The sequence below is a fragment of the Macaca mulatta genome, chromosome 18 (genome assembly GCF_049350105.2).
Source record: "Macaca mulatta isolate MMU2019108-1 chromosome 18, T2T-MMU8v2.0, whole genome shotgun sequence".
Taxonomy (NCBI): domain Eukaryota; kingdom Metazoa; phylum Chordata; class Mammalia; order Primates; family Cercopithecidae; genus Macaca; species Macaca mulatta.
In genome coordinates, this window is record NC_133423.1 from 45,528,333 (window position 1) to 45,543,927 (window position 15,595).

At 35.5% G+C, this 15,595-nt stretch overlaps 1 protein-coding gene across 25 annotated transcripts in view; it reads left to right on the forward strand.

The window, feature by feature from the left end:
• The window catches only part of PIAS2 (protein inhibitor of activated STAT 2), a 105,907-nt gene that overhangs the window by 64,052 nt on the left and 26,260 nt on the right, over positions 1-15,595 (forward strand). For all 25 annotated transcript variants that reach the window (XR_013408490.1, XR_003724446.2, XR_013408489.1 and 22 more), the window contains 3 exons: positions 5,162-5,296; positions 7,158-7,263; positions 7,867-7,940. Coding sequence is in view for 22 of the 25 variants with exons in the window: in XM_077975524.1 (XP_077831650.1) it covers positions 5,162-5,296; positions 7,158-7,263; positions 7,867-7,940 (315 nt within the window). In the remaining 3 variants the exon portion in view is untranslated. The remainder of the gene's footprint in view (positions 1-5,161; positions 5,297-7,157; positions 7,264-7,866; positions 7,941-15,595) is intronic.

Consider the following 15,595-nt stretch of genomic DNA (forward strand, 5'->3'; position numbering starts at 1 on the left):
ATCCCAAAGAAAATGAAATGCCTGCCTTTCCCAAAGAGTCTTTTTACCCTAGCTCCGTAAAGTCCTGTAGAACAACTGACAGAAATTCGCATCTGATGGAAAACATCTTAAACCACCACTTGATCCACAATTGCTATTGATTGGGATAATGAAATATGGAGTCTTTTTTAATGTAAAACAAGATTCTGCAGTTTTTAAGAATTACATGAGTATGCTGCAGCCTCAGAAGAAGAAAGCTGCTGTGGCCCTATAGGAGTTATATTGAGCTCTTGCACCATGGAGAGCCTCAGGGACTTTGTTCCAGTTTTAAGAAGCATCAACAAGCCACAAAAGAAGTTTGATAGGTGGTCCTTGCCCATGATCCTGGTGTATTGAACCACGAATCCTGGAGGAAAAAGCTTGAGACAGTCATGAATTGCCCATTAGAGCCCTGAATATGGTTGCATTTGTCTATGTCCTGGAGGAAGTCCTTATGTGTATGATCTTACGGTAACATCCAGTCTTTATGGACCCGTGGCAGTTGACCACTGTACTGCATGTACAAAGTAAACATAGGAATGGGAAATGGTATTACTTTGAAAATGGCAGCGTGTCCCTAGACTGTTAAGGATCAAATAGTGATACAAGCAGCATATGTGCTTTTTAACCTACATCAAGATGCTTTTACAAAACACCTTCATACATTCATTTTCCAGGTTCCCTTGGTGCAAGGAAGACAGCATCTCATAGTAGGGCTTGTGGGATGGTGACATGCAGTGTGGACAGACAAGAACCTGCTGCAGAGACCATCTCCCATCTTTGACTCCAAGGGCTGCTATTCTACAGACTGACAGCCAGATGAGAACATTCCATGTTTTTAATGGGCAGAAGAAAGAAAAAGGCCCTCTTTGCTTAGGAGTTATTTTAAGAAGCTGAATTATTTTTCTTCTAAACAATTTGTGAGAAATGTCTATAAAACTTGTGTAGCTCTAAAGTTGAAGGAAGGAAGAAGGGTTGACAAGAATATTTCTTTGAAAGACCCAAAGAGTGTAGAGAGGATATGTGCTGTACTTCAGCTGGCAACAATCTCCAAGTAGTTCCTTTTGGTGCAGCCAGAAGACTTATCAGTACTGGCCCCCTTCTTATAAATTCTATTTCTGAGCTCATGGATTTATGTTTCCTGATGCTGTGTGTTAGTCACCCTGATGGCCTGCCTCACAGTGAATCAGGACTGACGTAAACTCAACATTTCTTCTTTTAAAACACATACTTGTGTGCACTCACCCCAATTTGAAGAGGCACCTCCTTACCTGAGAAGTGATAATTTTGACATCTGAAAGAATAATGATTATAGTAGACTCAAAACTATCAAATATGTGTGTTTATAATAATTATACTAAAATAAGCCACTGGAGGTTGCACTAACACACTGCTCTGAAGATTTAAGGAAGAGAATCATTTATTTCAAGGTGACCGGCTGTTGATTTGGTCAAGCTCTTTATGGAAATATTTTGGCTAATACAATCAAAAGGGTAATAGAATTAGAAAATCATTATTCCACAATTCATAATCATATAATGGGTCTAGGTAGCTATCATCAATGGATGCCAAAACTTGACGGGGAACTTTATAGTGGAGGGATCAGGCTGACATCCCCTGAACTCCTAATCAGTCTTGACACCACTGAAAACAGGGCAAACAACCTTCTGTGCATTATGATGTGGTACCATATGAAGTATGCAACATTTTCTCTGAAGTTTTTTGTTTCTAAAATTTTGACCCCAAGTTTAATCAAGCTTATACAACTAATTAGTGGTTTTAAAAATATATGGGAGATAGAGCAACAAATCTCATACTTCGAGGAAGCAAAATACCTAATCTAAAATGCGAAGTCGTTCTTCAGGTCGAAAGTCCTGGTTTCTCCAGTAGAACAACAGCATTGGGGAAAAAGTGTGTGTTTGGAGACGGCAGGGGTTGTGTTTATAGAATAAACGAGACTTCAGAGACATAACTGTGGTGTGGGGCTCTAGTTTTTAATTCTGATTCAAGCCGTAAAAGGACTATACTAAACTACATATGGAGAAAATAGAAAATATATCTGAGATTTGCTTTAAAATAATCTGGAGTGGGGGTTGGGTACAGTAGGTAAAGATTGTTCATGGGTAAGTAAATTACTGAACTGATAGATATATACGTGTTATACTTTTTTCTCTATTTTTGTATATGTTTAAAATTTTCAATAATAAAAGGATGAAAGGAAAATAAATTTTGAGGCACCTGGGAAATCTGAATCGAAAGACAAGGTATTAGGTGATTTTTTAAAACTTGTTATTTTTGTGGGGTTGTAATACTGTAGGTTTTTAAAGTCTTATTAGAGATCCATGTTGAATATCTGGGTTAAATGGCATGTCTAGAATTTGAGTTTAAATACTCAAGGGCAAAAAGAAATGTGTATTTTTGTGGCGTGTGTGTTTTAGGGCAGATTGGCTTTGGGGCCAAAAGCATTTGAAACAAGATTGGCAATGTGGATAATTATTGAACCTGGTTGGTGGGTCCCTGCTGTTTGTACCTTTCTTGTGTATGTTTGAAAATTTCCATAAAGTTAAAAAGTAAATCTGTGTTAGAAGTATTCAAGTAGTAGTGATAATTAGAAAATTTGGAGGAAAACGTTAAAGTAGAATAATTGTGGACAACTTTTGTCACAGTTGCAAGTAGGGTAGGGTGTCATCAGAGCATGAAACATAAAAAATTATTTGAGTGTGTCACAGGACCACCACAAAGTCTTCCGCTGGTGCTGTCCAGCAGCCTTTGCTTAGAAAGCTTGCAGATTTGCCCCACTGGTTCCCTGTCACATGAACTTGACTTTATTTTTGCTTTAAATATGGAAAACTGTTAGAAATATGTGTGAAGGCTAAACTTTATATTTTATAAAATTCCAACTATTAATATATTCTCAATAACCAGGAAATTGATGGTTGGGTAGGGGTGGTGCTGATGGTTAGAGGTAGAATACAGGTTATCATATAACTCAGAATTACCAGTAAAGTCACACTACTCAAATGGGATATAGAATAGATTGAAAACGCTTTACACTGAGTGAGACTAACATGATTCTGAGTTTGCTGACACTTCATTCTTACATGAGTGTCACTCTTCCTGCTTCTGTTGCCCTTTTCTACTGTGTCAGGCTGTGTTATGTCTTAAATTCTAATTTCCAGAGTGCACATTTTAGTTCATGAGTTATTTTTATCCTCCTGACAGACCCTGTATCATTTTTATTTGGTTAACCTACTAGTGGACATACCAGCAGACAGAATTATCTTCCAGGCCCAAAACAGGCAAAACAAAAGTTTCATTCAGAATTACCTAGATACTGGTGTTGATATTCCTTGTACTTGTTGCTCATTGAATCAACTTCTTGAGTCTTTTTAAGAGGACTTTTCTTAGGAGTTTTTTTTTTTTTTCTTTTTCTGAGCAACTTTTTTTTTTTTTTTTCGCTTGAGCAACTTAAGATGGGCATAACCTTCATAAACACACACTCTCTCTCGCACACACACACACTCACACACACTGTCTCTCTCTCTTTCATTTCTGTATTCTAGTGCAAGTTATTTAAGTTCTTCTCTTTGTCTTTTACTCCCCTGCTCAAACATTTTTAATTACTTTCAAAATTTTTTGCAAGTTATAGATTACACATTATCATGTGGACTACCATTTAATAATTACTGTCTTGCCCCTTATGAGACAGTTCCCAAGTTGTGGTAGTCAGGGTGTGGTCCTCTTTGCCATGTGATACTACCAGTACTAGTTTTCATTGGTCCTAAGGTGCATATTTTAGCATTGCTGAAATCCAGAAGTGTCTTAAAATTGCTGGTGACCAGGTGTCAGCTGTGATGTATTATCATTGTCTGCACTTGTACAACTTTGGTGTTATTGCCATGGCGTGACTAGTTAGCTGTACTCCTGGCTTTTCAGTTAACAAATAATTTAAGGACATTTTGAGAAAGAAGCATGAATGCTGGCTGTTGTCTGAAAACTTTTCACTGATGGATTCTCATAAGATCCAGATTGTATCCCCATTAACACATCCAGTTAATGGTGTCAGTGACTTGCAGAGAAATCTGAGACATTAGTGGAATGAAATACAGTTTTAAAAGATACTTTTTTCTCTGAAATTCCTGCTTGTGCATAGGGGAGTGTTATGTGGAAAAATGTATGGATTAATGGTGGAGTGAAAAGTGATTCAGAAGATTCTTATGTCCAAAAGGGAATATGTTAATTCATTTTGCTTCCATTTCTTTGCCATATATACATAGTATTTTCTTTCTCAATAGTACATAATTAAATTACATCAATGACATCCTAGCGTCAGTGAAATATGGTATCTACTTTTCAATATGTAGATTTTTTGCAGCTAAGATATTTTAATTTTCTAAAAAATACATTATTTTGGCTCTGAAAAATCAGAGTGAAGTCTTGTGGTAATTGGGAATTGGATACACTGCGAATCAGAAATGAGTATACTTGCTATTTAAAACAAATGGTTGATGACTAGATAAAAGTAGATTAAAGCATAAATAGCAGTGTTATCTGATAGCCATCAAGCTCATTTAATGACAGTTGAAATGCTGATTATCCTTATTTGTTAACTTGACCTGGGTTAAAAGATTACCATTTCTGTTCCACCCAGAGAAAATGCAGTGGAAAATATTTTTATCACTCACCAAATTTTAAAAATGAAATTCGTTAGTTTGTTCTTTCTTTCCCCTCAATTCCCAGTTTGCTTTCTTTCTTTCCCACCCCGAATATATGCATGTATTTGAAATGGGGATTGCTAAGGATGAATCATTATAAAAAGTTGTGACTTTATCTGTAAAGCTTGGTGTCCTATGAAAAAGGAAAACGATTCATAGCCAATGTGGCAAGATGTCAGCATCTTTAATTTTAATGATGGGACATGGATTTTTTTCCTACCTTTCTGGACTTGTGAAATATTTTGTAACTTTTTTTCAAAGGTTGTTTTCCTGTTTTGGGTTGATAATGATAATAAGGGCTATATGATTTTTAGGCTAAAATAAAAATAGTGTAACTGAAATTGGGCAGGATCCTGTATCTATCTTGGAGAAAATGTTTAATCTTCCTGCAGATAATTTGAAATAATTTTTCTTTCTTATGGTTATAGGGCTACGCACCACCGCCTAAAAATGGGATTGAACAGAAGCGCCCTGGACGCCCCTTGAATATTACATCTTTAGTTAGGTTATCTTCAGCTGTGCCAAACCAAATATCCATTTCTTGGGCATCAGAAATTGGGAAGGTAAAAGCTCTCCATTTTGGGTAGCAGGACAGTGACCCCACTGGGGGTTGACTTACTGTGTTTTTTCTTAAGCTGTTGGCTTCAGCTCTTTTTGTTTGTGGATTGTAATCTCTAAAAAGCAGTAATTTTCAGTTCAGAGGCGGCAGTATGGAGATTCTTAAAGTTAAAAACTTTAGCTCTGAGTTTTCTTGAATATCGTCTCTTTATTTTCCTGGAAAGAAAATATGCATATTTATATTTCTTAAGGTAATGGTTTAACCGCAATTGTATGTAATGTTGTGTTGAGTATTTTAATAAACTAGAAGCTTTGGATGATAAATATTTGTGAAGAGAACAAGGAAAGTTTTATCAGTTTGGGGGAGAAATGGTTAAATGTACACATGTTGTGATTAGAAATAATCTGTTCTAACCTTTATATAAACAACTGATATTTCAGATAATCTGTGAGCATTTGTATAAAAAGATTTATTTAGAATTATAATATTTTCTCTTCACCTTCAAGTTGATGAACTTGACTTTCGGCTGATTTTTGGTCTTATAATGAATTATGTCAATTATGAGATAGCAGTTAATACAACAAGGAATTTACATTTTAGAATTACTTGTTTATATAACTGAAATAATGAATGGAAAGGAGATTTCAGTTAATTTCTGACCATCAGCTTCAGTGTTAATATTACATGAAGCATCAATTTCAGTGTTCCTATTACATGTTCCTAAACAGAATAATACTCCTGTTTTATGGATGGAGAAATTGAGGCGTTATTTATAGCAGGAATTTTTTGTTTTGCCACCAAGGTAATTGCAGAGCTGGGAGTAACTTTACAGACATTGGAATAAATGATTGTAGACATTGAAAACTTTTGCCATGTAATGGGGATAATACTCTTTCCTTATAATTAAAATGATTAATTGACCTAAAATTTACACCATAAATTGGGTATTTAGATATTTAAAAGAACATTAAAAAATATTTAAAATACTTGGTTTGGCAACTATTGAAAGTATTACGTTTATTGTAGAATCAATTGAATGAATATATTTAATAAAATGGGAAGATAGGGGATTTTTTAGCATTTATGTGAAATTATATTTTATCTCTTCATAGCTCTATAAATAGCTAATGAAGGTTCCTTTGTGCCAGATCTAACAGGTATGGGATTGGACACTTGTTTTCTGGCCTTGACTTTTTAATTTTTATCATATCTTCATGTGTCTTACATATTATAGTAGCTGCTGCTTGTCAGTAAAATACCCATTTGGGGTACAGGAGTTAATTTATCAAAGCTTTTCTCAGAAGAAAGCTGCTGCCTGGTTCATTTGAGTGATTTACTCAAAGGCCATGTAGCAGGTGGTCTCTTCTGCCAGAATTAGAACTTTGGAACTCTGGGTTTGCAGTGTTAATTCAGACCACTGGCATTTGAAATTTGTTTCTGCAGTGGAACTCCTCTTTTAAGTGAAAATATGAGAGCCCCATTACATAAAGTCAATAAAAGTAGAATGATTTTGGTTAGCAAGATTCTGGTTAGTCATAGGAGGGTACATTTTCAGGGTGTCCCCTAAGGTACCAGTTTTGCTAAGTAAGAACCATAGTTTGGAAACCATTGACCCAACCTATGTTCCTATAGCAGCGAATATTTTAAAGTGATAAATGATCAAGAAATAGTTTTAAATGATTGAGCTTTTATTTTCGCTGAAATAGCTTGGTGAATTTTGTCCCCTTTGCAGTCATTGACCATTCCATAGAAGTTATTTTGAATGTTATTTTTAGAAACCAGAGTTTCTTAAATAAGTATGTCATGTAAACAAAGAGAATATTATCTCTCATCTTTAATGCAAGGTTTTTTTTGTTTGTTTGTAGAATTACTCCATGTCTGTATATCTTGTACGGCAGCTTACATCAGCCATGTTATTACAGAGATTAAAAATGAAAGGTATTAGAAACCCTGATCATTCCAGAGCACTAAGTAAGTAATGTTTATAAGACCAACCATTTAAAAAAAAAAAAAAAAAAAAAGATTGAGCATATGAGATGCTTTAATGCTTTAAATATTGCTCACATCAATATATTATATATTTGTTAGCTTGTGTATATACTAATTTATATACATTACTGGTGAGTAAAATTGTAGATATTACCACATAGTAGTTTTTAATTATCAAAGGAAGTATAAGAATATTTTTATATTTTCTGTTTACAAATTTAGTAATTGTTGGAAACAAACAATAGTGCATAATAAAAACTGTGATGAATGTGTGTTGGAAAAGCTTTGAAGCTCAGGGTACTGCTGCATTCCAGCTTCCTCTCCTAATTGTTGTTTTGTTCTTAAGTCTTACACAGCTTTCTATTTTGAAAGTCTTGCTTACCAGCAGTTTTAAAAAGAAATTTTAAGAATTTAAACAAAGAATTTGCATGTTCATAATTATTTAAGTTACATTGGGAGTGTGATTGTGTTTTCAATACATTAATATTTAACATTTTGTTTTAAGATGCTATATATTTCTATAATTCCATTTCTTTGCCACCCTTAATTTTTTTTAATTTTATTTTTTTTCTCTTCTCTTTAAAGTTAAAGAAAAACTTACTGCAGATCCTGATAGTGAAATTGCTACAACTAGCCTTCGGGTATCCTTGATGTGCCCTGTAAGTAAAGCAACAAAACATTCTAGGGAATTTGACTTTTTATAAATGATTAACTTTCCTATAAAAGTAAGTGTGGGAATGAATGATATATTATGATAGAATTCTGAACTTTTGTCTTTTCCCATTAAGGAATCTTCATGATTAAGTCACAATGCTTTGTATTATTTGGGCATGCAAAGAATACAAAGAAGAGGGAAGATAGCTTTAGGCTTAGAATAATCTGTTGTAATTAATGTTGTAGATAATACACAGCTATAAATAAAAATATTTTAAGAGCTGACTCCTTTTATAAGAATATAAATGATACTGAAAAATAAAGTGACTGGGGCCTGATAAATGCTAATTGATGCTCTTGGTTTAGTGAGTTAGGATGCGTAGGATGTCTTTGTAGTGGTCTTTTAAATTGCACAATAATTTTTCTTTTATATCTCCTTACATAGAAAGTATGAGGGAGAAATCAGTTAGCAACTCTCACATCGTCCTGTTTACTTGCCACTGAGCTAATTGTGGGAGAAAATATTGAGGCTTGCTTAGAATGTTAATAATTGAGTTTGAAAAATAAAACCCACTCCCATAAAAATGGAGCAGACTTCACTTAAGTTAGGCTGTTATACTACCAAGAGGAGATGGGAGGATCAGGAACATTGAATGAATTGGAGGGGAACCCTTTCCAGTTAAGAAGAACTTGGTGAGAAAAGTCATGGAATCAGGAATTTATAATGTAATTTTGTGGGCGTTTGATGACTACCCACCATTTTGAGAAATGTACAGTTTTTTAAATGGGGAGAAATTGTGTCAGAAAGAAAAGAGAATAATTTGTTGAGTTTCTACTGTATGTTCTTTATTTAACTATCTTAGCAAACCTGTGTGGAGGAGTTGTCTTCATTTTGTAGATGAAGAAACTGAGACTGAACGAGGTTGGCTAACCCAAATTACAGTTAGTGGTAGAACAAGGATAAAGATTCTGTTCTGACATTCCTGTTCTCTTTCCAATATACCATGCTGCCAGATTGGGCTAAAATATACATGTCCTGATTACAAGTACGTCTCTTTTATTCTGGAAAGTGGTATATGCAAATCTTTTTTTGAAGCATCACTCTTTTAATCTTCATTAACTTAAAAATATGAGCTTGCCTTCATTGAAATAGAATTTTTTGATATCAGGATTGCTTGGATACTGGGAATGTGCTCTTGTCAAACGCAGGGAAGAGGTGTGCAGTTCCAGTAGGGTAGGACCTGAAAGCCCTGAAGGTGGTGGCAGAGGCTCTAGGAGGCATGCGGAAGGACCCACGACTTCCTCTGAGCTCAAGTTCTATGCAAACCTTCAGGCTTGAGTTCTTTTCAGTGTCTTCAGGTTATTCTCTTTTTCTACGCTCTCATGTTAACATTAAAATTAATAGTAGATTGAAAGAAGTGAAATTACCTTTTTGTTGGTTAAAAAATGGTTGGATATTGACCCTTTTTTATTATGTAACCCTAGTATATTCAGCAAACATTAATTCCCAGCTGTATTCCACATACAGTCACCATATGGGGAGGAAACTCATGTCACCATTATGTTTTAGATGTCAAACTATTGTATCAGGAAGAAAGTCTTCTACACAACTTACCTAAGGAGTTTTACAGTTATGCAGTGCCATTTTCTTAGAATCTTTTAATTTTTTTTTTTTTTCATACAGACTGCCATTCTACATGAGAGCAACCAAAACCAAATGCAATGGCTAAACATACTAACGGATTCTCAGACTTTTTAAATTTTTTTGACACAGGGTCTCTCTCTGTCACCCATGCTAGAACATAGTGGCATGATCACGGCTCACTGCAGCTTTGACCTCCTGGGTTCAAGTGATCTTCCCATCTCATCCTCCTGAGTACCAGGGACTACCGCCACATACCACCACACCTGGCTAATTTTGGTGTCTTTTGTAGAGATCTTTCACCCTGTTGCTCAGGCTGGTCTCAAACTCCTGACCTCAAGTGATCTGCCCACCATGACCTCCCAAAGTGCTGGGATTACAGGCAAAGGCCATCTCATGAGCCAAACTTTCAATAATAGTGAAAGCAGCATATCAGAGAGGTTAGGATTCCTTCTGTGTAAGAATAGAGAGCAGTTCCTTTCAAACATTACCAATTTTAAGAAAATTAACTTTTCAGTTACTTGAAGAAATGAAGTAACAGATCAAATAGGTTTTTGAAATCTTGTTTTAAGTTTCTTAAGTGTTTTTTTCTCTCTGCTCAGAAGTGACAACAGGTCTATTTGTGAGACTGTCTTTTGAGCTTTTCCTCAGGGTTCGTCGATCTTTTCAGAGCACTTTCTAAGAAAAAAATAAATGGTACTCTTTGGGCTATAGTGGTAGTATTTTTTTTTTTTATTTTTATTTTTTTTTGAGATGGAGTCTCGCTGTGTCTCCCAGGCTGGAGTGCAGTGGCGTGATCTCGGCTCACTGCAAGCTCCGCCGCCCGGGTTCACGCCATTCTCCCGCCTCAGCCTCCCAAGTAGCTGAGACTACAGGCACCCGCCACCACGCCCGGCTAGTTTTTTGTATTTTTAGTAGAGACGGGGTTTCACCATGTTAGCCAGGATAGTCTCGATCTCCTGACCTCGTGATCCACCCGCCTCGGCCTCCCAAAGTGCTGGGATTACAGGCTTGAGCCACCGCGCCCGGCCTAGTGGTAGTATTAACATAAAGTTGGGTAGCTAAACTGTAATATGTGGTATATATTAATTAGACTACCAGACACAAGTGTGTTGATTAGATTTGGTGGATGGATGACAGAAGTTAGATGATGAAAGCAGTGTTTGAGAGAGTCAGTCCTATTATTAGTTGGAAAAAGCAGAATGGAGTCCAGCTGGCTAACAATGGAGATAACATGGGATCTGCTGCAGTAATGGGAAATGGAGAAGGAAAAAAATAAACCCCAGGCACTTGGATAAGAAGTGAACCCTGGGTTATTTGGCAAAAACAAGAGAAAATAATAATGTAGGGTTATAGAATAAATGTTTATTACATTTCACAATATTTTCGTAAGGTGATTTGCAGTAGAAGTGAGTCCTGAATAGTGGGAGCGAATTCTAAAACCTCTGTCCTTGGGACTAAAGGAAGGTAATGTCACAGTAGTTATTGAAGAGTATCTAATTGAGTGTGCATAATTATATTTCTGAACACAATATCTGAATTTTACATAGGAGTTTCACTTTGGTGATTTCAGCTAGTGATTTTCTGTCTGTCCTGCGGAGGTGGGCTGAGTAGCTGAGAGAGAGAAAAAGAAAGCAAGCTAGGTTTGATTTTTATCTCTTGAGATTCTAATATGTTTAAAAAAAAAAAAAAGTCCTGCTGAAAATAGTTGGAAACCACCGGTTTGGGCCTTTTCAACTTGAAAACTCTCTTACTTTAGATTGGTAGTAATTACTCTACAGTGAATAGAATTTGGATAATGCCAGCTTAACATTTTATAGGAAAAAAGTGTTGCATTACTTAGATACCACTTCATTCATAAAAATAATAAATTTCAAAAAAGCACCTTCATCTGGTTAAATTAGAATTAGAATTTATTTTGATGGCACATTCAGGTCCTTTTTAGTAACATTCCATAGTCACTAGAAAATTGACAAAATTTTGCTAGCTAGTAACAAATGCCTTCTTAGGAAATGCTCATTAGTTCTTATAAGACAACTAGAGTAGGATTAAATTTAGGGTCAACAACTTTTATAGTCCTGGATATTCTCATTTCTGTATGCTGTGGAAATTTTAAGGCTGACAGGAGAGATGGAAACAGCACAGAAGAAAACGACAAAAACAGTCCCTAAGCAGCGGTTTGCAAAATGTGGCCCATGGATACCTGAAGGTCCCTGACACTCTTTGAAGAGGACTACAAAGTTAAAACTTTTTATAATAATATTGACACATAATTTTGGCTTTTTGTGTTTTTTCTCTCTTATGAGCATAAAGTGATGTTTAATGTGGGTTAGCTGATAGATGATGATGATGTCGTTGCTCTGATGGCTAATGGTATGTTTTACTTGTGTACTCTTGTCTTTTAAAAATATGTTTTAATTTCTAATATACAGATATTGATAACTATAGCCCACATACATAAAACATCTTTGATGTCTTAATTTTTTTTTTCTTTCTCTTTTTTTTCTTTTTTTTTTTTTTTTTTGAGACGGAGTCTTGCTGTGTCGCCCAGGCTGAAGTGCAGTGGCACCATCTCAGCTCACTGCAACTTCCACCGCCCGGGTTTAAGCAGTTCTCCTGCCTCAGCCTCCCAGGTAGCTGAGATTACAGGCGCCTGCCACCATGCTTGGCTAATTTTTGTATTGTTAGTAGAGACGGGGTTTCACCATGTTGGCCAGGCTGGTCTCGAACTTTTGACCTCGTGATCCACCCTCTTCGGCTTCCCAAAATGCTGGAATTACAGGCGTGAACGCCTGCGCCCGGCCTTTTTTGTTTTTTGTTTTTTTGAGACAGAGTTTCGCTCTTGTCGCCCAGGCTGGAGTGCAGTGGCGTGATCTCGGCTTACTGCAACGTCTGCCTCCCAGGTTCAAGCAATTCTCCTGCCTCAGTCTCCCAAGTAGCTGGGATTACAGGGGCCCACCACCACGCCCAGCTAATTTTTGTATTTTTAGTAAAGATTGAGTTTCACCATGTTGACTGGGCTGGTCTCGAGCTCCTGACCTCAGGTGATCCACCCGCTTCGGCCTACCACAGTGCTAGGATTACAGGGGTGAGCCACTGTGCCTGGCCAAGGTCTTAATTTTTAAGCGTCCAAAGGGGTTTTGAAACCAAATGAGAACAGATAACTGTTAAAACCGTGGTAGGGAGTTAGAACGTTATTTTAAAGAAAAAATTATAAAAATTGACAAATAATACTTTTAAATTATTCAAATAGAGCTGAAAAGTAAAAATGATAATTTTAAATTTGCAAGGTCTATTATTCAGAAGTAACATTACTAGTAGCATGATAGATTTTTCTAGATGTAATTCTCTATATAATTATCTGTATGTTTATTGGAAAATATATACTGTCCTATGGCTTGCTGTTTTTTAATTCACAGTGTATCTTAAGTATATTAATATGTGTAGATTGGTCTTATTTTAATCATTGTGGGCATTTTGTTGAGTAGGCATAGTGTAATTTAATAACGAGTTCAGTGATTGAGTTGTTTCCACACAGTGATTGTGCAAAAAAGCCAACTCACTTACATTGGTGGAAACTTTCTAAATAACCAGCCAATGTTTATGTTGGTACTATTTAAAAAGAATAACATGTGATTTAAAAAAAGGATAATAGGAAAATCTATTAAAATTATTCATCTTATCATTGAAAGGATTTAAAAAACCTGTTATTGGGTGCTGAATAGGTATTTAGTCAACATTCATTTTTAATAGAACAAAAACTTAGCAAAAGAGGAAAAGGAGGGTAATTAAATTAAAAAACTAACACCATTTGTAATGTTATAAAACTGGGATGTCTCTGGAATGTGAGGACCATTTGTGATATAGCTCTATCAGCTGTGTCTCAGTGAGTGTGTGGTTTTAACCTTTTGTAGCTTCAGCATCTTCATTTCAGAAATAGAAATATAGATACCAGCTTTTCTGGAGTCATAGAGTTATGAAGATTTTATGAGATTTATATAAAAGCCTTGGGCATACTGTAAGAGTCTGTTTAAGAAATAATTTGTTTTTAAAGGCAGGAAAAATATAGAAAGATGTCTGATAAGAAGAGAAACTGCCTCAGGTTTTATTCCGACCTTTTTCTGTTCTAAGTGATGAGTTATATTGTGCCACATACCTTGATCAAATCACAGAAATTTCGAAGATCCCTTTTAGAACTCTGGTTAGACACTTAGGTAGAGACAGTATAGCAGTGATGAGAGTGTGGACTCTGCAGGGCTGGAGCTTCCCAGGTCAGACCTGCTCTGCCATTTTCTAACTTTGTAGTGTTAGGTTACTTAGCTTCTTTGTACCTTAGTTTCCTTATTTATAAAATGGGGATGATAATGATACCATCCTTTTAGTATAATTGTTATGTAATTGTAAAAGTGTTTTTGAGATTAATGTGAAGTAGTCAACACTGTACCTTGCACGTAGGTGGAACTATATAAATGTTACTTCTGTGTTGATGATTCAGCTAAATTATTTTCTTTTTAAATTACCACATTACCAGGTGTTCATTTTAGAGGAATTAGAAATTACAGATGAACCAAAAGAAAAAGAACATCCTAAAAAGCCTGCCTCTCAGGCAGAACTAAGAATGTTTTAATTTTGCCATGAATTCTTTCAAACTTTATAGCATAAAAGGAGGTCCATCTTCTTCGTTTCCTGTTTGTTCTTTTCCCCATTTCTGGTCCATCTCCATTCATTCTCCAATCTGGTCAACAAATACTGAGCACATACTATGAGCTAGTATTGTGCTAGGACAGTGGGATTCAGTGGTGAGCAGAGATCTAGACCATCTTTTTGGAGCTTAAGATCTAGTGGGAGAAACAGATTTTCAATCAAAATAGCAGGACTGGTTATAAATAGTGATATTTTCTGTAAGGGAAATATGTGGGGAGGTTTGAAGGATTATGTAGGAAAACCTGGTCTGACCAAATCTGGGTGTTGTATACGTCTTGGTGCCGATGGACCACTACTAGTTGCAATACGAATTTAACAGCACTAGAGTTAATCAAAAGTATATTGAAAAATTAACACAGTTGATTATATAAAAATAAATTTTCATAAATGAAAAATATATTTGCAGTTCATATTACACACATGGCTGATTTCTTATATAAAGAGTGCCTACAAATAGAAAAAGATTAATAACCAGATGGGAAATGAGAGAAGGTTATAGGTAGAAAGTTCTTAGAAACACAAATGACTCTTAGAAGTAAAAGAAGAGGCTCAACTACCAATAATAAGAGAAATGTAGTTCACAACTATAATGGGATATTTGTCACCTTCCAGATTGGCAGAGATCAAAGAATTTAATAACACTATATTGGAAAGGTTGAGTGGAACAGAGCACGTTAATACACTTGTATACATAACCCAGTAGGTACTTTTTGTGGAAGATAATGTGTTAATGTGACAAAAATTACAAATGTCCTTTTCTTTCCACCCAGAAGTTTCACTTCTAGAAATTATAAATATTATAAATATAGGAATCTTAGAAATACTCATTACAGCATTGCAGTGATAAAAGATTGGAAACAATTTAAATGTCAGTCATTAGTGTACTGGTTAAATAAATTATGATACCTTCATATAATGGTAGTTTTTTATATACCAATTTGTGTGCAGTAGTCACCAAGTTATATGACAGAAGTGAGTTGGAAAACCGTGTGTATTGTATCCTATAATTCCTGGGAAAATACTTTAAATACACACTTGGTTTATGCTTAGAACATCTATGAAAGGACATGCAAGAGATGGATAACAGTGGTTCTCTAAATAGGGAAACTGGGGACCAGGTAAGGAGGAGTCATATTTTCAGCGTATATGAATCTGGATTTACATGTTACCTGTTTTGAAAAAGTGAAATGGTTTTTCAAAAATCATAGGGCAATCAGTGAATAAAAATATATTCTAATCTCCCTGGGAATACATTCTGGTTTGGATTTCTTTTTCATTTTTGTCATCTTCTTGTATGATATCTTCAGACTTTTA